Source organism: Ranitomeya imitator, chromosome 3 (assembly GCF_032444005.1).
Source record: "Ranitomeya imitator isolate aRanImi1 chromosome 3, aRanImi1.pri, whole genome shotgun sequence".
Taxonomy (NCBI): domain Eukaryota; kingdom Metazoa; phylum Chordata; class Amphibia; order Anura; family Dendrobatidae; genus Ranitomeya; species Ranitomeya imitator.
In genome coordinates this window covers 129,607,494-129,629,808 of record NC_091284.1, presented here as the reverse complement: position 1 = coordinate 129,629,808, position 22,315 = coordinate 129,607,494, and the positions used below count along the sequence as shown (strand labels likewise).

General features: G+C 57.8%; 1 protein-coding gene across 1 annotated transcript in view; it reads right to left on the bottom strand.

The window, feature by feature from the left end:
- Positions 1-20,097, bottom strand: part of ABHD11 (abhydrolase domain containing 11) — a 36,109-nt gene extending 16,012 nt beyond the window's left edge. The window contains exon 1 of the mRNA XM_069761438.1: positions 19,836-20,097. Within this exon, the coding sequence (XP_069617539.1) occupies positions 19,836-19,951 (116 nt within the window). The 5' untranslated portion in view covers positions 19,952-20,097. The remainder of the gene's footprint in view (positions 1-19,835) is intronic.
- Between the last annotated feature and the right edge of the window lie 2,218 nt (positions 20,098-22,315).

The following is a 22,315-nucleotide window of genomic DNA, read 5'->3' as shown; positions in this document are numbered from 1 at the left end:
GGGCACAATGCATGTACATGGGGCTGCTGATGCTCCTGTAGGTGACACAAGGGGGCGCTGTGCATGACATGGGGCTGCTGTGCATGAAATGGGGCTGCTGATGCTGTTGTAGGTGACACAAGGTGGTGCTGTGCATGTACATGGGGCTGCTGATGCTACTGTAGGTGACACAAGGGGGCGCTGTGCATGACATCGGGCTGCTGTGCATGAAATGGGGCTGCTGATGCTGTTGTAGGTGACACAAGGTGGTGATGTGCATGTACATGGGGCTGCTCATGCTCCTGTAGGTGACACAAGGAGGCGCTGTGCATGTACATGGGGCTGCTCATGCTCCTGTAGGTGACACAAGGGGGCGCTGTGCATGTACATGGGGCTGCTGATGCTCCTGTAGGTGACACAAGGGGTCGCTGTGCATGTACATGGGGCTGCTGATGCTCCTGTAGGTGACACAAGGAGGCGCTGTGCATGTACATGGGGCTGCTGATGCTCCTGTAGGTGACACAAGGAGGCGCTGTGCATGTACATGGGGCTGCTCATGCTCCTGTAGGTGACACAAGGAGGCGCTGTGCATGTACATGGGGCTGCTCATGCTCCTGTAGGTGACACAAGGGGGCGCTGTGCATGTACATGGGGCTGCTGATGCTCCTGTAGGTGACACAAGGGGTCGCTGTGCATGTACATGGGGTTGCTGACGCTCCTGTAGGTGACACAAGGGGGCGCTGTGGATCTACATGGGGCTGCTGATGCTCTTGTAGGTGACACAAGGGGGCGCTGTGCATGTACATGGGGCTGCTGACGCTCTTCTAGGTGACAAGGGAGCGCTGTGCATGTACATGGGGCTGCTGATGCTCCTGTAGGTGAAACAAGGGGGTACAGTGCATGTACATGGGGCTGCTGATGCTCCTGTAGGTGACACAAGGTGGCGCTATGCATGTACATGGGGCTGCTGAGGCTCCTGTAGGTGACACAAGGGGGCGCTGTGCATGTACATGGGGCTGCTGATGCTCCTGTAGGTGACGCAGTGCATGACATGGGGCTGCTGATGCTCCTGTAGGTGAAACAAGGTGGTGACGTGCATGTACATGGGGCTGCTGACGCTCCTGTAGGTGACAAGGGGTCGCTGTGGATGTACATGGGGCTGCTGATGCTCCTGTAGATGACAAAGGGGCGCTGTGCATGACATGGGGCTGCTGATGCTGCTGTAGGTGACACAAGGTGGTGCTGTGCATGTACATGGGGCTGCTGGCGCTCCTGTAGATGACACAAGAAGGTGCTGTACATGTACATGGGGCTGCTGATGCTCCAGGGGGAGCTGTGTATGTACATGGGGCTGCTGATGCTCCTGTATGTGACATGAGGTGGCACAGTGCGTGTACATGGGGCTGCTGGCGCTCCTGAAGATGATACAAGTGGGCGCTGTGCATGTACATGGGGCTGCTGCCCCTCTTCTAGGTGACAAGGGAGCGCTGTGCATGTACATGGGGCTGCTGATGCTCCTGTAGGTGACACAAGGGGGCGCTGTGTATGTACATGGGGCTGCTGATGCTCCTGTAGGTGACACAAGGGGTCGCTGTGCATGTACATGGGGCTGCTGACGCTCCTGTAGGTGACACAAGGGGGCGCTGTGGATCTACATGGGGCTGCTGATGCTCTTGTAGGTGACACATGGGGGCGCTGTGCATGTACATGGGGCTGCTGATGCTCCTGTAGGTGAAACAAGGGGGTACAGTGCATGTACATGGGGCTGCTGATGCTCCTGTAGGTGACACAAGGGGGCGCTGTGGATCTACATGGGGCTGCTGATGCTCTTCTAGGTGACAAGGGAGCGCTGTGCATGTACATGGGGCTGCTGATGCTCCTGTAGGTGAAACAAGGGGGTACAGTGCATGTACATGGGGCTGCTGATGCTCCTGTAGGTGACACAAGGGGGCGCTGTGCATGTACATGGGGCTGCTGACGCTCCTGTAGGTGACACAAGGGGGCGCTGTGGATCTACATGGGGCTGCTGATGCTCTTCTAGGTGACAAGGGAGCGCTGTGCATGTACATGGGGCTGCTGATGCTCCTGTAGGTGAAACAAGGGGGTACAGTGCATGTACATGGGGCTGCTGATGCTCCTGTAGGTGACACAAGGGGGCGCTGTGGATGTACATGGGGCTGCTGATGCTCCGGTAGGTGACACAAGGGGGCGCTGAGCATGTACATGGGGCTGCTGATGCTCCTGTAGGTGACACAAGGGGGCGCTGTGCATGTACATGGGGCTGCTGATGCACCTGTAGGTGACACAATGGGGCGCTGTGCATGTACATGGGGCTGCTGATGCTCCTGTAGGTGACACAAGGGGGCGCTGTGCATGTACATGGGGCTGCTGATGCTCCTGTAGGTGACACAAGGGGTCGCTGTGCATGTACATGGGGTTGCTGACGCTCCGGTAGGTGACACAAGGGGGCGCTGTGGATCTACATGGGGCTGCTGATGCTCTTGTAGGTGACACAAGTGGGCGCTGTGCATGTACATGGGGCTGCTGACGTTCTTCTAGGTGACAAGAGAGCGCTGTGCATGTACATGGGGCTGCTGATGCTCCTGTAGGTGAAACAAGGGGGCGCTGTGGATGTACATGGGGCTGCTGATGCTCCGGTAGGTGACACAAGGGGGCGCTGTGCATGTACATGGGGCTGCTGATGCTCCTGTAGGTGACACAAGGGGGCGCTGTGCATGTACATGGGGCTGCTGATGCACCTGTAGGTGACATGAGGTGGCACAGTGCGTGTACATGGGGCTGCTGGTGCTCCTGAAGATGATACAAGTGGGCGCTGTGCATGTACATGGGGCTGCTGCCCCTCTTCTAGGTGACAAGGGAGCGCTGTGCATGTACATGGGGCTGCTGATGCTCCTGTAGGTGACACAAGGGGGCGCTGTGGATGTGCATGGGGCTGCTGATGCTCCTGTAGGTGACACAAGGGGGCGCTGTGCATGTACATGGGCTGCTGATGCTCCTGTAGGTGACACAAGGGGGCGCTGTGCATGTACATGGGGCTGCTGATGCTCCTGTAGGTGACGCAGTGCATGACATGGGGCTGCTGACGCTCCTGTAGGTGACACAAGGGGGCGCTGTGCATGTACATGGGGCTGCTGGCGCTCCTGTAGATGACACAAGGGGGCGATGTACATGTACATGGGGCTGCTGATGCTCCAGGGGGCGCTGTGTATGTACATGGGGCTGCTGATGCTCCTGTAGGTGAAACAAAGGGGTGCAGTGCGTGTACATGGGGCTGCTGGCGCTCCTGAAGATGATACAAGTGGGCGCTGTGCATGTACATGGGGCTGCTGATGCTCCTGTAGGTGAAACAAGGGGGCACAATGCATGTACATGGGGCTGCTGATGCTCCTGTAGGTGACACAAGGGGGCGCTGTGCATGACATGGGGCTGCTGTGCATGAAATGGGGCTGCTGATGCTGTTGTAGGTGACACAAGGTGGTGCTGTGCATGTACATGGGGCTGCTGATGCTCCTGTAGGTGACACAAGGGGGCGCTGTGCATGTACATGGGGCTGCTGATGCTGTTGTAGGTGACACAAGGTGGTGATGTGCATGTACATGGGGTTGCTGGCGCTCCTGTAGGTGACACAAGGAGGCGCTGTGCATGTACATGGGGCTGCTCATGCTCCTGTAGGTGACACAAGGAGGCGCTGTGTATGTACATGGGGCTGCTGATGCTCCTGTAGGTGACACAAGGAGGCGCTGTGCATGTACATGGGGCTGCTCATGCTCCTGTAGGTGACACAAGGAGGCGCTGTGCATGTACATGGGGCTGCTCATGCTCCTGTAGGTGACACAAGGGGGCTCTGTGCATGTACATGGGGCTGCTGATGCTCCTGTAGGTGACACAAGGGGTCGCTGTGCATGTACATGGGGTTGCTGACGCTCCTGTAGGTGACACAAGGGGGCGCTGTGGATCTACATGGGGCTGCTGATGCTCTTGTAGGTGACACAAGGGGGCGCTGTGCATGTACATGGGGCTGCTGACGCTCTTCTAGGTGACAAGGGAGCGCTGTGCATGTACATGGGGCTGCTGATGCTCCTGTAGGTGAAACAAGGGGGTACAGTGCATGTACATGGGGCTGCTGATGCTCCTGTAGGTGACACAAGGTGGCGCTATGCATGTACATGGGGCTGCTGAGGCTCCTGTAGGTGACACAAGGGGGCGCTGTGCATGTACATGAGGCTGCTGATGCTCCTGTAGGTGACGCAGTGCATGACATGGGGCTGCTGATGCTCCTGTAGGTGAAACAAGGTGGTGACGTGCATGTACATGGGGCTGCTGACGCTCCTGTAGGTGACAAGGGGTCGCTGTGGATGTACATGGGGCTGCTGATGCTCCTGTAGATGACAAAGGGGCGCTGTGCATGACATGGGGCTGCTGATGCTGCTGTAGCTGACACAAGGTGGTGCTGTGCATGTACATGGGGCTGCTGGCGCTCCTGTAGATGACACAAGAAGGTGCTGTACATGTACATGGGGCTGCTGATGCTCCAGGGGGAGCTGTGTATGTACATGGGGCTGCTGATGCTCCTGTATGTGACATGAGGTGGCACAGTGCGTGTACATGGGGCTGCTGGCGGTCCTGAAGATGATACAAGTGGGCGCTGTGCATGTACATGGGGCTGTTGCCCCTCTTCTAGGTGACAAGGGAGCGCTGTGCATGTACATGGGGCTGCTGATGCTCCTGTAGGTGAAACAAGGGGGTACAGTGCATGTACATGGGGCTGCTGATGCTCCTGTAGGTGACACAAGGGGGCGCTGTGGATGTACATGGGGCTGCTGATGCTCCGGTAGGTGACACAAGGGGGCGCTGAGCATGTACATGGGGCTGCTGATGCTCCTGTAGGTGACACAAGGGGGCGCTGTGCATGTACATGGGGCTGCTGATACACCTGTAGGTGACACAAGGGGGCGCTGTGGATCTACATGGGGCTGCTGACGCTCTTCTAGGTGACAAGAGAGCGCTGTGCATGTACATGGGGCTGCTGATGCTCCTGTAGGTGACACAAGGGGGCGCTGTGGATGTACATGGGGCTGCTGATGCTCCGGTAGGTGACACAAGGGGGCGCTGAGCATGTACATGGGGCTGCTGATGCTCCTGTAGGTGACACAAGGGGGCGCTGTGCATGTACATGGGGCTGCTGATGCTCTTGTAGGTGACACATGGGGGCGCTGTGCATGTACATGGGGCTGCTGACGCTCTTCTAGGTGACAAGAGAGCGCTGTGCATGTACATGGGGCTGCTGATGCTCCTGTAGGTGAAACAAGGGGGTACAGTGCATGTACATGGGGCTGCTGATGCTCCTGTAGGTGACACAAGGGGGCGCTGTGGATGTACATGGGGCTGCTGATGCTCCGGTAGGTGACACAAGGGGAGGCTGAGCATGTACATGGGGCTGCTGATGCTCCTGTAGGTGACACAAGGGGGCGCTGTGCATGTACATGGGGCTGCTGATGCACCTGTAGGTGACACAATGGGGCGCTGTGCATGTACATGGGGCTGCTGATGCTCCTGTAGGTGACACAAGGGGGCGCTGTGCATGTACATGGGGCTGCTGATGCTCCTGTAGGTGACACAAGTGGGCGCTGTGCATGTACATGGGGCTGCTGACGTTCTTCTAGGTGACAAGAGAGCGCTGTGCATGTACATGGGGCTGCTGATGCTCCTGTAGGTGAAACAAGGGGGCGCTGTGGATGTACATGGGGCTGCTGATGCTCCGGTAGGTGACACAAGGGGGCGCTGTGCATGTACATGGGGCTGCTGATGCTCCTGTAGGTGACACAAGGGGGCGCTGTGCATGTACATGGGGCTGCTGATGCACCTGTAGGTGACACAAGGGGGCGCTGTGCATGTACATGGGGCTGCTGATGCACCTGTGGGTGACACAAGGGGGCGCTGTGCATGTACATGGGGCTGCTGACGCTCCTGTAGGTGACACAAGGGGGCACTGTTCATGTACATGGGGCTGCTGATGCACCTGTAGGTGACACAAAGGGGCGCTGTGCATGTACATGGGGCTGCTGATGCACCTGTAGGTGACACAAGGGGGCACTGTGCATGTACATGGGGCTGCTGATGCACCTGTGGGTGACACAAGGGGGCGCTGTGCATGTACATGGGGCTGCTGACGCTCCTGTAGGTGACACAAGGGGGCGCTGTGCATGTACATGGGGCTGCTGACGCACCTGTAGGTGACACAAAGGGGCGCTGTGCATGTACATGGGGCTGCTGATGCTCCTGTAGGTGACACAAGGGGGCGCTGTGCATGTACATGGGGCTGCTGATGCACCTGTAGGTGACACAAAGGGGCGCTGTGCATGTACATAGGGCTGCTGATGCATCTGTAGGTGACACAAGGGGGCGCTGTGCATGTACATGGGGCTGCTGATGCACCTGTAGGTGACACAAGGGGGCGCTGTGCATGTACATGGGGCTGCTGACGCTCTTCTAGGTGACAAGGGAGCGCTGTGCATGTACATGGGGCTGCTGATGCTCCTGTAGGTGACACAAGGGGGCGCTGTGGATGTACATGGGGCTGCTGACGCTCCTGTAGTTGACACAAGGAGGCGCTGTGCATGTACATGGGGCTGCTGATGCTCCTGTAGGTGACACAAGGGGGCGCTGTGGATGTACATGGGGCTGCTGATGCTCATGTAGGTGACACAAGGGGGCGCTGTGCATGTACATGGGGCTGCTGATGCTCCTGTAGGTGACACAAGGTGGTGCTGTGTATGTACATGGGGCTGCTGACGCTCCTGTAGGTGACACAAGGTGGCGCTATGCATGTACATGGGGCTGCTGAGGCTCCTGTAGGTGACACAAGGGGGCGCTGTGCATGTACATGGGGCTGCTGATGCTCCTGTAGGTGACGCAGTGCATGACATGGGGCTGCTGATGCTCCTGTAGGTGAAACAAGGTGGTGATGTGCATGTACAGGGGGCTGCTGACGCTCCTGTAGGTGACACAAGGGGGCGCTGTGCATGTACATGGGGCTGCTGATGCTCCTGTAGGTGACACAAGGGGGCGCTGTGCATGTACATGGGGCTGCTGATGCTTCTGTAGGTGACACAAGGGGGCGCTGTGCATGTACATGGGGTTGCTGACGCTCCTGTAGGTGACACAAGGGGGCGCTGTGGATCTACATGGGGCTGCTGATGCTCTTGTAGGTAACACAAGTGGGCGCTGTGCATGTACATGGGGCTGCTGACGCTCTTCTAGGTGACAAGGGAGCGATGTGCATGTACATGGGGCTGCTGATGCTCCTGTAGGTGAAACAAGGGGGCGCTGTGGATGTACATGGGGCTGCTGATGCTCCGGTAGGTGACACAAGGGGGCGCTGTGCATGTACATGGGGCTGCTCATGCTCCTGTAGGTGACACAAGGGGGCGCTGTGCATGTACATGGGGCTGCTGATGCTCCTGTAGGTGAAACAAGGGGGTACAGTGCATGTACATGGGGCTGCTGATGCTCCTGTAGGTGACACAAGGGGGTGCTGTGGATGTACATGGGGCTGCTGATGCTCCGGTAGGTGACACAAGGGGGCGCTGTGCATGTACATGGGGCTGCTGATGCTCCTGTAGGTGACACAAGGGGGCGCTGTGCATGTACATGGGGCTGCTCATGCTCCTGTAGGTGACACAAGGAGGCGCTGTGCATGTACATGGGGCTGCTCATGCTCCTGTAGGTGACACAAGGGGGCGCTGTGCATGTACATGGGGCTGCTGATGCTCCTGTAGGTGACACAAGGGGTCGCTGTGCATGTACATGGGGCTGCTGATGCTCATGTAGGTGACACAAGGGGGCGCTGAGCATGTACATGGGGCTGCTGATGCTCCTGTAGGTGACACAAGGGGGCGCTGTGCATGTACATGGGGCTGCTCATGCTCCTGTAGGTGACACAAGGAGGCGCTGTGCATGTACATGGGGCTGCTCATGCTCCTGTAGGTGACACAAGGGGGCGCTGTGCATGTACATGGGGCTGCTGATGCTCCTGTAGGTGACACAAGGGGTCGCTGTGCATGTACATGGGGCTGCTGATGCTCATGTAGGTGACACAAGGGGGCGCTGAGCATGATCATGGGGCTGCTGACGCTCTTCTAGGTGACAAGGGAGCGCTGTGCATGTACATGGGGCTGCTGATGCTCCTGTAGGTGAAACAAGGGGGCGCTGTGGATGTACATGGGGCTGCTGATGCTCCTGTAGGTGACACAAGGGGGCGCTGTGGATGTACATGGGGCTGCTGATGCTCCTGTAGGTGACACAAGGAGCCGCTGTGTATGTACATGGGGCTGCTGATGCTCCTGTAGGTGACACAAGGGGTCGCTGTGGATGTGCATGTGGCTGCTGACGCTCCTGTAGGTGACACAAGGGGACGCTGTGGATCTACATGGGGCTGCTGATGCTCTTGTAGGTGACACAAGTGGGCGCTGTGCATGTACATGGGGCTGCTGACGCTCTTCTAGGTGACAAGGGAGCGCTGTGCATGTAGATGGGGCTGCTGATGCTCCTGTAGGTGAAACAAGGGGGCGCTGTGGATGTACATGGGGCTGCTGATGCTCCTGTAGGTGACACAAGGGGGCGCTGTGGATGTACATGGGGCTGCTGATGCTCCTGTAGGTGACACAAGGAGCCGCTGTGTATGTACATGGGGCTGCTGATGCTCCTGTAGGTGACACAAGGAGCCGCTGTGTATGTACATGGGGCTGCTGATGCTCCTGTAGGTGACACAAGGGGGCGTTGTGCATGTACATGGGGCTGCTGATGCTCCGGTAGGTGACACAAGGGGGCGCTGTGCATGTACATGGGGCTGCTGATGCTCCGGTAGGTGACACAAGGGGGCGCTGTGCATGTACATGGGGCTGCTGATGCACCTGTAGGTGACACAAAGGGGCGCTGTGCATGTACATGGGGCTGCTGACGCTCCTGTAGGTGACACAAAGGGGCGCTGTGCATGTACATGGGGCTGCTGATGCTCCTGTAGGTGACACAAGGGGGCACTGTGCATGTACATGGGGCTGCTGATGCACCTGTAGGTGACACAAAGGGGCGCTGTGCATGTACATGGGGCTGCTGATGCACCTGTAGGTGACACAAGGGGGCACTGTGCATGTACATGGGGCTGCTGATGCACCTGTAGGTGACACAAAGGGGCGCTGTGCATGTACATGGGGCTGCTGATGCTCCTGTAGGTGACACAAGGGGGCACTGTGCATGTACATGGGGCTGCTGATGCACCTGTAGGTGACACAAAGGGGCGCTGTGCATGTACATGGGGCTGCTGATGCACCTGTAGGTGACACAAGGGGGCACTGTGCATGTACATGGGGTTGCTGACGCTCCTGTAGGTGACACAAGGGGGCGCTGTGCATGTACATGGGGCTGCTGACGCTCTTCTAGGTGACAAGGGAGCGCTGTGCATGTACATGGGGCTGCTGATGCTCCTGTAGGTGACACAAGGGGGCGCTGTGGATGTACATGGGGCTGCTGATGCTCCTGTAGGTGACACAAGGGGGCGCTGTGGATGTACATGGGGCTGCTGATGCTCCTGTAGGTGACACAAGGAGCCGCTGTGTATGTACATGGGGCTGCTGATGCTCCTGTAGGTGACACAAGGAGCCGCTGTGTATGTACATGGGGCTGCTGATGCTCCTGTAGGTGACACAAGGGGGCGTTGTGCATGTACATGGGGCTGCTGATGCTCCGGTAGGTGACACAAGGGGGCGCTGTGCATGTACATGGGGCTGCTGATGCACCTGTAGGTGACACAAAGGGGCGCTGTGCATGTACATGGGGCTGCTGACGCTCCTGTAGGTGACACAAGGGGGCACTGTGCATGTACATGGGGCTGCTGATGCACCTGTAGGTGACACAAAGGGGCGCTGTGCATGTACATGGGGCTGCTGATGCTCCTGTAGGTGACACAAGGGGGCACTGTGCATGTACATGGGGCTGCTGATGCACCTGTAGGTGACACAAAGGGGCGCTGTGCATGTACATGGGGCTGCTGATGCACCTGTAGGTGACACAAGGGGGCACTGTGCATGTACATGGGGTTGCTGACGCTCCTGTAGGTGACACAAGGGGGCGCTGTGCATGTACATGGGGCTGCTGACGCTCTTCTAGGTGACAAGGGAGCGCTGTGCATGTACATGGGGCTGCTGATGCTCCTGTAGGTGACACAAGGGGGCGCTGTGGATGTACATGGGGCTGCTGACGCTCCTGTAGTTGACACAAGGAGGCGCTGTGCATGTACATGGGGCTGCTGATGCTCCTGTAGGTGACACAAGGGGGCGCTGTGGATGTACATGGGGCTGCTGATGCTCATGTAGGTGACACAAGGGGGCGCTGTGCATGTACATGGGGCTGCTGACGCTCTTCTAGGTGACAAGGGAGCGCTGTGCATGTACATGGGGCTGCTGACGCTCCTGTAGGTGACACAAGGGGGCACTGTGCATGTACATGGGGCTGCTGATGCACCTGTAGGTGACACAAAGGGGCGCTGTGCATGTACATTGGGCTGCTGATGCACCTGTAGGTGACACAAGGGGGCACTGTGCATGTACATGGGGTTGCTGATGCACCTGTAGGTGACACAAGGGGGCACTGTGCATGTACATGGGGCTGCTGACGCTCTTCTAGGTGACAAGGGAGCGCTGTGCATGTACATGGGGCTGCTGATGCTCCTGTAGGTGACACAAGGGGGCGCTGTGGATGTACATGGGGCTGCTGACGCTCCTGTAGTTGACACAAGGAGGCGCTGTGCATGTACATGGGGCTGCTGATGCTCCTGTAGGTGACACAAGGGGGCGCTGTGGATGTACATGGGGCTGCTGATGCTCATGTAGGTGACACAAGGGGGCGCTGTGCATGTACATGGGGCTGCTGATGCTCCTGTAGGTGGCACAAGGTGGTGCTGTGTATGTACATGGGGCTGCTGACGCTCCTGTAGGTGACACAAGGTGGCGCTATGCATGTACATGGGGCTGCTGATGCTCCTGTAGGTGACGCAGTGCATGACATGGGGCTGCTGATGCTCCTGTAGGTGAAACAAGGTGGTGATGTGCATGTACATGGGGCTGCTGACGCTCCTGTAGGTGAGAGAAGGGGGTGCTGTGCATGTACATGGGGCTGCTGATGCTCCTGTAGGTGACACAAGGGGGTGCTGTGCATGTACATGGGGCTGCTGAGGCTCCTGTAGGTGACACAAGGGGGCGCTGTGCATGTACATGGGGCTGCTGAGGCTCCTGTAGGTGACACAAGGGGGCGCTGTGCATGTACATGGGGCTGCTGACGCTCCTGTAGGTGACACAAGGGGGTGCTGTGCATGTACATGGGGCTGCTGAGGCTCCTGTAGGTGACACAAGGGGGCGCTGTGCATGTACATGGGGCTGCTGATGCTCCTGTAGGTGACGCAGTGCATGACATGGGGCTGCTGATGCTCCTGTAGGTGAAACAAGGTGGTGATGTGCATGTACATGGGGCTGCTGATGCTCCTGTAGGTGACACAAGGGGGCGCTGTGCATGTACATGGGGCTGCTGATGCTCCTGTAGGTGACACAAGGGGGCGCTGTGCATGTACATGGGGCTGCTGATGCTCCTGTAGGTGACGCAGTGCATGACATGGGGCTGCTGATGCTCCTGTAGGTGAAACAAGGTGGTGATGTGCATGTACATGGGGCTGCTGACGCTCCTGTAGGTGACACAAGGGGGTGCTGTGCATGTACATGGGGCTGCTGATGCTCCTGTAGGTGACACAAGGGGGCGCTGTGCATGTACATGGGGCTGCTGATGCTCCTGTAGGTGACACAAGGGGGCGTTGTGCATGTACATGGGGTTGCTGACGCTCCTGTAGGTGACACAAGGGGGCGCTGTGGATCTACATGGGGCTGCTGATGCTCTTCTAGGTGACAAGGGAGCGCTGTGCATGTACATGGGGCTGCTGATGCTCCTGTAGGTGACACAAGGGGGCGCTGTGCATGTACATGGGGCTGTACATGGGGCTGCTGATGCACCTGTAGGTGACACAAGGGGGCGCTGTGCATGTACATGGGGCTGCTGATGCAACCTGTGGGTGACACAAGGGGGCACTGTGCATGTACATGGGGCTGCTGATGCACCTGTAGGTGACACAAGGGGGCGCTGTGCATGTACATGGGGCTGTACATGGGGCTGCTGATGCACCTGTAGGTGACACAAGGAGGCGCTGTGCATGTACATGGGGCTGCTGACTCTCCTGTAGGTGACACAAGGGGGCACTGTGCATGTACATGGGGCTGCTGATGCACCTGTAGGTGACACAAGGGGGCGCTGTGCATGTACATGGGGCTGCTGACGCTCCTGTAGGTGACACAAGGGGGCGCTGTGCATGTACATGGGGCTGCTGACGCTCTTCTAGGTGACAAGGGAGCACTGTGCATGTACATGGGGCTGCTGATGCTCCTGTAGGTGACACAAGGGGGCGCTGTGGATGTACATGGGGCTGCTGACGCTCCTGTAGTTGATACAAGGAGGCGCTGTGCATGTACATGGGGCTGCTGATGCTCCTGTAGGTGACACAAGGGGGCGCTGTGGATGTACATGGGGCTGCTGATGCTCATGTAGGTGACACAAGGGGGCGCTGTGCATGTACATGGGGCTGCTGATGCTCCTGTAGGTGACACAAGGTGGCGCTATGCATGTACATGGGGCTGCTGACGCTCCTGTAGGTGACACAAGGTGGCGCTATGCATGTACATGGGGCTGCTGAGGCTCCTGTAGGTGACACAAGGGGGCGCTGTGCATGTACATGGGGCTGCTGATGCTCCTGTAGGTGACGCAGTGCATGACATGGGGCTGCTGATTCTCCTGTAGGTGAAACAAGGTGGTGATGTGCATGTACATGGGGCTGCTGACGCTCCTGTAGGTGACACAAGGGGGCGCTGTGTATGTACATGGGGCTGCTGATGCTCCTGTAGGTGAAACAAGGTGGTGATGTGCATGTACATGGGGCTGCTGATGCTCCTGTAGGTGACACAAGGGGGCGCTGTGCATGTACATGGGGCTGCTGATGCTCCTGTAGGTAACACAAGGTGGTGCTGTGTATGTACATGGGGCTGCTGACGCTCCTGTAGGTGACAAGGGGTCGCTGTGGATGTACATGGGGCTGCTGATGCTCCTGTAGGTGACACAAGGTGGCGCTGTGGATCTACATGGGGCTGCTGATGCTCTTATAGGTGACACCAGGGGGCGCTGTGGATCTACATGGGGCTCCTGATGCTCCTGTAGATGTCAAGGGGGTGCTGTGCATGACATGGGGCTGCTGATGCTGCTGTAGGTGACACAAGGGGGTGCTGTACATGTACATGGGGCTGCTGATGCTCCTGTAGGTGAAACAAAGGGGTGCAGTGCATGTACATGGGGCTGCTGATGCTCCTGTATGTGACATGAGGTGGCGTAGTGCGTGTACATGGGGCTGCTGGCGCTCCTGAAGATGATACAAGTGGGCGCTGTGCATGTACATGGGGCTGCTGCCCCTCTTCTAGGTGACAAGGGAGCGCTATGCATGTACATGGGGCTGCTGATGCTCCTGTAGGTGACACAAGGGGTCGCTGTGGATGTACATGGGGCTGCTGATGCTCCTGTAGGTGACACAAGGGGGCGCTGTGGATGTGCATGAGGCTGCTGATGCTCCTGTAGGTGACACAAGGGGGCGCTGTGCATGTACATGGGGCTGCTGATGCTCCTGTAGGTGACACAAGGGGGCGCTGTGCATGTACATGGGGCTGCTGCCCCTCTTCTAGATGACAAGGGAGCGCTGTGCATGTACATGGGGCTGCTGATGCTCCTGTAGGTGACACAAGGGGGAGCTGTGGATGTACATGGGGCTGCTGACGCTCCTGTAGGTGACACAAGGGGGCGCTGTGCATGTACATGGGGCTGCTGCCCCTCTTCTAGATGACAAGGGAGCGCTGTGCATGCACATGGGGCTGCTGATGCTCCTGTAGGTGACATAAGGGGGCGCTGTGTATGTACATGGGGCTGCTGACGCTTCTGTAGGTGACAAGGGGGCGCTGTGCATGTACATGGGGCTGCTGATGCTCCTGTAGGTGACACAAGGTGGTGCTGTGTATGTACATGGGGCTGCTGACGCTCCTGTAGGTGACAAGGGGTCGCTGTGGATGTACATGGGGCTGCTGATGCTCCTGTAGGTGACACAAGGGGGCGCTGTACATGGGGCTGCTGATGCTCCTGTAGGTGACACAAGGGGGCGCTGTGCATGTACATGGGGCTGCTGCCCCTCTTCTAGATGACAAGGGAGCGCTGTGCATGCACATGGGGCTGCTGATGCTCCTGTAGGTGACATAAGGGGGCGCTGTGTATGTACATGGGGCTGCTGACGCTTCTGTAGGTGACACAAGGGGGCGCTGTGCATGTACATGGGGCTGCTGATGCTCCTGTAGGTGACACAAGGTGGTGCTGTGTATGTACATGGGGCTGCTGACGCTCCTGTAGGTGACAAGGGGTCGCTGTGGATGTACATGGGGCTGCTGATGCTCCTGTAGGTGACACAAGGGGGCGCTGTACATGGGGCTGCTGATGCTCCTGTAGGTGACACAAGGGGTCGCTGTGTATGTACATGGGGCTGCTGATGCTCCTGTAGGTAACACAAGGGGGCGATGTGCATGTACATGGGGCTGTTGGCGCTCCTGTAGATGACACAAGGGGGCGATGTACATGTACATGGGGCTGCTGATGCTCCAGGGGGCGCTGTGTATGTGCATGGGGCTGCTGATGCTCCTGTATGTGACATGAGGTGGCGCAGTGCGTGTACTTGGGGCTGCTGGCGCTCCTGAAGATGATACAAGTGGGCGCTGTGCATGTACATGGGGCTGCTGACGCTCCTGTAGGTGAAACAAGGGGGCACAGTGCATGTACATGGGGCTGCTGATCCTGTAGGTGACACAAGGGGGCGCTGTGGATCTACATGGGGCTGCTGACGCTCCTGTAGGTGACACAAGGGGGCGCTGTGGATGTGCATGGGGCTGCTGACGCTCTTGTAGGTAACACAAGGGGGCGCTGTGGATGTGCATGGGGCTGCTGATGCTCCTGTAGGTGACACAAGGGGGCGCTGTGCATGTACATGGGGCTGCTGATGCTCCTGTAGGTGACACAAGGGGGCGCTGTGGATGTACATGGGGCTGCTGATGCTCCTGTAGGTGACACAAGGGGGCGCTGTGCATGTACATGGGGCTGCTGATGCTCCTGTAGGTGACACAAGGGGGCGCTGTGTATGTACATGGGGCTGCTGATGCTCCTGTAGGTGACACAAGGAGCCGCTGTGTATGTACATGGGGCTGCTGATGCTCTTGTAGGTGACACAAGGGGGCGTTGTGCATGTACATGGGGCTGCTGATGCTCCTGTAGGTGACACAAGGGGGCGTTGTGCATGTACATGGGGCTGCTGATGCTCCTGTAGGTGACACAAGGGGGCGTTGTGCATGTACATGAGGCTGCTGATGCTCCTGTAGGTGACACAAGGGGGCGTTGTGCATGTACATGGGGCTGCTGATGCACCTGTAGGTGACACAAGGAGGCGCTGTGTATGTACATGGGGCAGCTGATGCTCCTGTAGGTGACACAAGGGGGCGCTGTGTATGCACATGGGGCTGCTGATGCTCCTGTAGGTGACACAAGGGGTCGCTGTGCATGTACATGGGGCTGCTGATGCTCCTGTAGGTGACACAAGGGGGCGTTGTGCATGTACATGGGGCTGCTGATGCTCCTGTAGGTGACACCAGGGGGCGCTGTGGATGTACATGGGGCTGCTGATGCTCCTGTAGGTGACACCAGGGGGCGTTGTGCATGTACAGGGGGCGCTGTGCATGTACATGGGGCTGCTGATGCTCCTGTAGGTGACACAACGGGGCGCTGTGCATGTACATGGGGCTGCTGATGCTCCTGTAGGTGACACAAGGAGGTGCTGTGCATGTACATGGGGCTGCTCATGCTCCTGTAGGTGACACAAGGGGGCGCTGTGTATGTACATGGGGCTGCTGATGCTCCTGTAGGTGACACAAGGAGGCGCTGTGTATGTACATGGGGCTGCTGATGCTCCTGTAGGTGACACAAGGGGGCGTTGTGCATGTACATGGGGCTGCTGATGCTCCTGTAGGTGACACAAGGGGGCGCTGTGTATGTACATGGGGCTGCTGATGCTCCTGTAGGTGACACAAGGGGGCGCTGTGCATGTACATGGGGCTGCTGATGCACCTGTAGGTGACACAAGGAGGCGCTGTGTATGTACATGGGGCTGCTGATGCACCTGTAGGTGACACAAGGGGCGCTGTGCATGTACATGGAGCTGCTGATGCTCCTGTAGGTGACACAAGGGGCGCTGTGCATGTACATGGGGCTGCTGATGCACCTGTAGGTGACACAAGGGGGCGCTGTGCATGTACATGGGGCTGCTGATATTTTGGCTGTGTGATAGCACTGCTTGCTGCGCTCTGCCATACTGTGACATCCGGATCCGTGGGCGCTTGTATGTGTATAACTGGCGGTAGCAGCGCAGTGTGCACAGGGCTCTGTCAGCTCATAATGCAGGTCTTTTCTTCCATCATGAGATCAGATTCAACAAGTGGAGGAAAATAAGTGTCAGTCTGCACTGCTCAAGGATCCAGGATGTCGGCCTTTATTCTGCACAGGGTTAACAGTCAACGCCTTTATAGGTCACACAGGGCCCCTTCTTCAGGACAGAAACCCCATTGGTTTCACCAGTTAAGACCATATTGCACTTGTGTTTGCTCCCAGTTTTCTATGGTAATATATCATAGGCTCAGAAATATGAAGGTGGCGCAGCGCCCTACAAGCACAACGGTGGCCGCCAGGGTCTGCGCCCTTGCCGGGGTCACTACGCCCCACAACCACAGCGGTGGCCACCAGGGTCTGCGCCCTTGCCGGGGTCACTACGCCCCACAACCACAGCGGTGGCCGCCAGGGTCTGCGCCCTTGCCGGGGTCACTACGCCCCACAACCACAGCGGTGGCCGCCAGGGTCTGCGCCCTTGCCGGGGTCACTACGCCCCACAACCACAGCGGTGGCCGCCAGGGTCTGCGCCCTTGCCGGGGTCACTACGCCCCACAACCACAGCGGTGGCCGCCAGGGTCTGCGCCCTTGCCGGGGTCACTACGCCCCACAACCACAGCGGTGGCCGCCAGGGTCTGCGCCCTTGCCGGGGTCACTACGCCCCACAACCACAGCGGTGGCCGTCAGGGTCTGCGCCCTTGCCGGGGTCACTACGCCCCACAACCACAGCGGTGGCCGCCAGGGTCTGCGCCCTTGCCGGGGTCACTACGCCCCACAACCACAGCGGTGGCCGCCAGGGTCTGCGCCCTTGCCGGGGTCACTACGCCCCACAACCACAGCGGTGGCCGCCAGGGTCTGCGCCCTTGCCGGGGTCACTACGCCCCACAACCACAGCGGTGGCCACCAGGGTCTGCGCCCTTGCCGGGGTCACTACGCCCCACAACCACAGCGGTGGCCGTCAGGGTCTGCGCCCTTGCCGGGGTCACTACGCCCCACAACCACAGCGGTGGCCGTCAGGGTCTGCGCCCTTGCCGGGGTCACTACGCCCCACAACCACAGCGGTGGCCGCCAGGGTCTGCGCCCTTGCCGGGGTCACTACGCCCCACAACCACAGCGGTGGCCACCAGGGTCTGCGCCCTTGCCGGGGTCACTACGCCCCACAACCACAGCGGTGGCCGTCAGGGTCTGCGCCCTTGCCGGGGTCACTACGCCTCACAACCACAGCGGTGGCCACCAGGGTCTGCGCCCTTGCCGGGGTCACTACGCCCCACAACCACAGCGGTGGCCGCCAGGGTCTGCGCCCTTGCCGGGGTCACTACGCCCCACAACCACAGCGGTGGCCGCCAGGGTCTGCGCCCTTGCCGGGGTCACTACGCCCCACAACCACAGCGGTGGCCGTCAGGGTCTGCGCCCTTGCCGGGGTCACTACGCCCCACAACCACAGCGGTGGCCACCAGGGTCTGCGCCCTTGCCGGGGTCACTACGCCCCACAACCACAGCGGTGGCCGTCAGGGTCTGCGCCCTTGCCGGGGTCACTACGCCTCACAACCACAGCGGTGGCCACCAGGGTCTGCGCCCTTGCCGGGGTCACTACGCCCCACAACCACAGCGGTGGCCGTCAGGGTCTGCGCCCTTGCCGGGGTCACTACGCCTCACAACCACAGCGGTGGCCACCAGGGTCTGCGCCCTTGCCGGGGTCACTACGCCCCACAACCACAGCGGTGGCCGCCAGGGTCTGCGCCCTTGCCGGGGTCACTACGCCCCACAACCACAGCGGTGGCCGCCAGGGTCTGCGCCCTTGCCGGGGTCACTACGCCCCACAACCACAGCGGTGGCCACCAGGGTCTACGCCCTTGCCGGGGTCACTACGCCCCACAACCACAGCGGTGGCCGCCAGGGTCTGCGCCCTTGCCGGGGTCACTACGCCCCACAACCACAGCGGTGGCCGCCAGGGTCTGCGCCCTTGCCGGGGTCACTACGCCCCACAACCACAGCGGTGGCCACCAGGGTCTGCGCCCTTGCCGGGGTCACTACGCCCCACAACCACAGCGGTGGCCGTCAGGGTCTGCGCCCTTGCCGGGGTCACTACGCCTCACAACCACAGCGGTGGCCACCAGGGTCTGCGCCCTTGCCGGGGTCACTACGCCCCACAACCACAGCGGTGGCCGCCAGGGTCTGCGCCCTTGCCGGGGTCACTACGCCCCACAACCACAGCGGTGGCCGCCAGGGTCTGTGCCCTTGCCGGGGTCACTACGCCCCACAACCACAGCGGTGGCCGTCAGGGTCTGCGCCCTTGCCGGGGTCACTACGCCCCACAACCACAGCGGTGGCCACCAGGGTCTGCGCCCTTGCCGGGGTCACTACGCCCCACAACCACAGCGGTGGCCGTCAGGGTCTGCGCCCTTGCCGGGGTCACTACGCCTCACAACCACAGCGGTGGCCACCAGGGTCTGCGCCCTTGCCGGGGTCACTACGCCCCACAACCACAGCGGTGGCCGCCAGGGTCTGCGCCCTTGCCGGGGTCACTACGCCCCACAACCACAGCGGTGGCCGCCAGGGTCTGTGCCCTTGCCGGGGTCACTACGCCCCACAACCACAGCGGTGGCCGTCAGGGTCTGCGCCCTTGCCGGGGTCACTACGCCCCACAACCACAGCGGTGGCCGCCAGGGTCCGCGCCCTTGCCGGGGTCACTACGCCCCACAACCACAGCGGTGGCCGCCAGGGTCTGCGCCCTTGCCGGGGTCACTACGCCCCACAACCACAGCGGTGGCCGTCAGGGTCTGCGCCCTTGCCGGGGTCACTACGCCCCACAACCACAGCGGTGGCCGTCAGGGTCTGCGCCCTTGCCGGGGTCACTACGCCCCACAACCACAGCGGTGGCCGCCAGGGTCTGCGCCCTTGCCGGGGTCACTACGCCCCACAACCACAGCGGTGGCCGCCAGGGTCTGCGCCCTTGCCGGGGTCACTACGCCCCACAACCACAGCGGTGGCCGCCAGGGTCTGCGCCCTTGCCGGGGGTCACTACTGTACACGTGTTCTCAGCTCTGTCCCTGTACTAATAAGTTATAACCGCTACCGCTCAGTCCAAACTAAAGAACACGCCACGGACACAAGCCTGAGGCCAGCAGGGGGCGCCACACGTCCGCACATAAAACATTTTCTGTCATAGATGCAAGTGACATGGGATTACTGCACGCCTGCTCTACGTAATGACGTCATCACGTACTCACCCGCCATGGCTTTTACGTTGTGTTGGGATAGAAGGTCTGGCGCCTAGTGCGATTCTTGTTAGGAGTCCCCAGGTCCGGCAGCTCCTGAAGGACACGTGACACACCAGCGCCGGCATTCTGTGCGTCTATTGCGGCCGGTGACAGCTCAGGCACCAAAGGGTGGGCGGAATCTCTACAGCGGTAACAGACGGAGTAGGCGGGGCTTCGCTCGTGTCACATGATCTTGCCAGTACCGAGCCATGTTTACTACTGGCGAAACCAGAGGCAACTTAGCGCATGTGCGAGGGGAATCTAGGACTGCGCGCATGCGCAGGGATGTAAGGCAGTAATATCCATAGCTCAGCGCAATGGTGTCATGGAAAGAAAGGAGCTGAGCACAGCTCTCTCTATGGCTGCAGTACATGACACACCATAGTCTAGTATTACTGACAGGCGGTAGCTAGCCTGACCCTGAATGACCGAGTGTACTGGCAATTGGTGATAAAGTGAGGGCGCATCTTAAAGGGATTGTCTTGTGCTTTTTTTTCTTTCTCATGGCATCCCATAACATATAACCTGTACATGCACACCTTCCTGCTGACTCCCACCACTCCTATTCTGGCACTGAGGGTTCGCTGTGCTTCATAACCTGCTCTTAGGTAAGGATAGGTTTGTGACCGATGTGTCGCCCCTAAAACTAATTCTGTCTCCAGGACGCCTGGTATAGGGGGGATTCGGTGAAGAAGTCCAGAATTCTTGTCAGAGCTGTCTGGAGAAAAAGCTTAAAAAAAAAAAATTAAAAGCCGGCTTTTAGCTCTAACCCCTTACCACCAAAGCCTAGTTTCATCTTTCTGACAGCTCCGTTTTCCAAAATAGCGATATACCATTGACCCCATTTTTTTAAATTACACCCCTCAAGGAATTCAACCAGGGGTGTAGTGGCCTTTTTGGACCTGCTGGTGCTTCACATAAGTTTCTAGCATTTGAATGTGAAAATGAAAACTTGTGTTTCTCTCCAAAAAAAGTTGTTTAAGCGCTACAATTTCCTTTGCACAAGGATAACAAGAGACAATAAACTGCACAATTTGTAAAGCAGTTTCCTGCGTAGACCGATAGCTCACATGTGGTCAAAAATTACAGTTTGGGCGCATGGAAAGGCTCAAAAGGAAGGAGCACCTCTTGACTTATGGAGTTCAATTTTTGGCTGGCATTGATTGTGGAAATTAAAATTCACATACCTCATACAGCGGGTGAAATAAGTTTTGAGCACATCACCAATTTTCTAAGTAAATTTATTTCTAAAGGTGCTCTTGACATGAACTCACCAGATGTTAGCAACAACCCATCAAATCCACACAGGAAAGAAATCAATCCATTGATGTCCATAAATTAAGTTGTGTAATAATGAGAAAACACATGGAAAAAAATATTGAACACATGAAGCAAGAGAGGTGCAAAAAGCCATGGGAAGTCATGACACCAGCTGAAATCTATCACATATTATTAAGCAGTCCTGCCGATTAGGAAAAAATATCAGCTGATGGCCATAAAAGGCTGTCTCATTACCAAGGTTCTACACAACAAACATCTCATGATGGGTAAAATCAGTGAGCTGTTTCAAGACCTTCACAGCCTTAATGTTGCAAAACATATGATGGCATTGACAGAAGAATGTCTAAACTACTGAAGGTTTCAGTTAGCGCTGTTGGAGTCATTATCCAGAAGTGGAAAAAACATAATTTATCCATAAAACAGACACGGCCAGGTGCTCCACACAAGATTTCTTGCAGAGGAATGAAAATAATTATTAGAAGAGTTGTCCAAGAGCCAAGAACCACCTGTGGAGGCATACAGAAAGACCTGGAATCAGCAGGAACAATTGCTTCAAAGAAAACTGCAGTTGTGTGAAATTATTTTTTGCCCCCTTCCTGATTTCCTGTACTTTTGCATGTTTTTCAAACGTAAATGTTTCAGATCACCAAACAATTTAAAATATTATACAAAGACTACACTAGTAAACACAAAATGCAGTTTATAAATGAAGATTCTTTTATTAAAGGGACTCTGTCACCTGAATTTGGAGGGAACAATTTTCAGCCATAGGGGCGGGGTTTTCGGGTGTTTGATTCACCCTTTCCTTACCCGCTGGCTGCATGCTGGCTGCAATATGGGATTGAAGTTCATTCTCTGTCCTCCATAGTACACGCCTGCGCAAGGCAAGATTGATGGTCCCCACGCTATACAAATACCCCACATTAGCTCCCACTATGTGTGATTGCTCCCTCACTGTAATGCCTACACTGTATGATGGCCCCCTAAATTACCTCCAAATAGTATGATGCAACCCATAGACCTCCATGCTACTCATCATAGGCCTCTGTATAATGCACTCCCCAGAGGCCTCAATATAGTATAATGCATACCATAGTCCTCCATATAGTATAATGAATTCCCCATAGGCTTACATGTAGTATAATGCACTCCCCATACTCCTCCATATA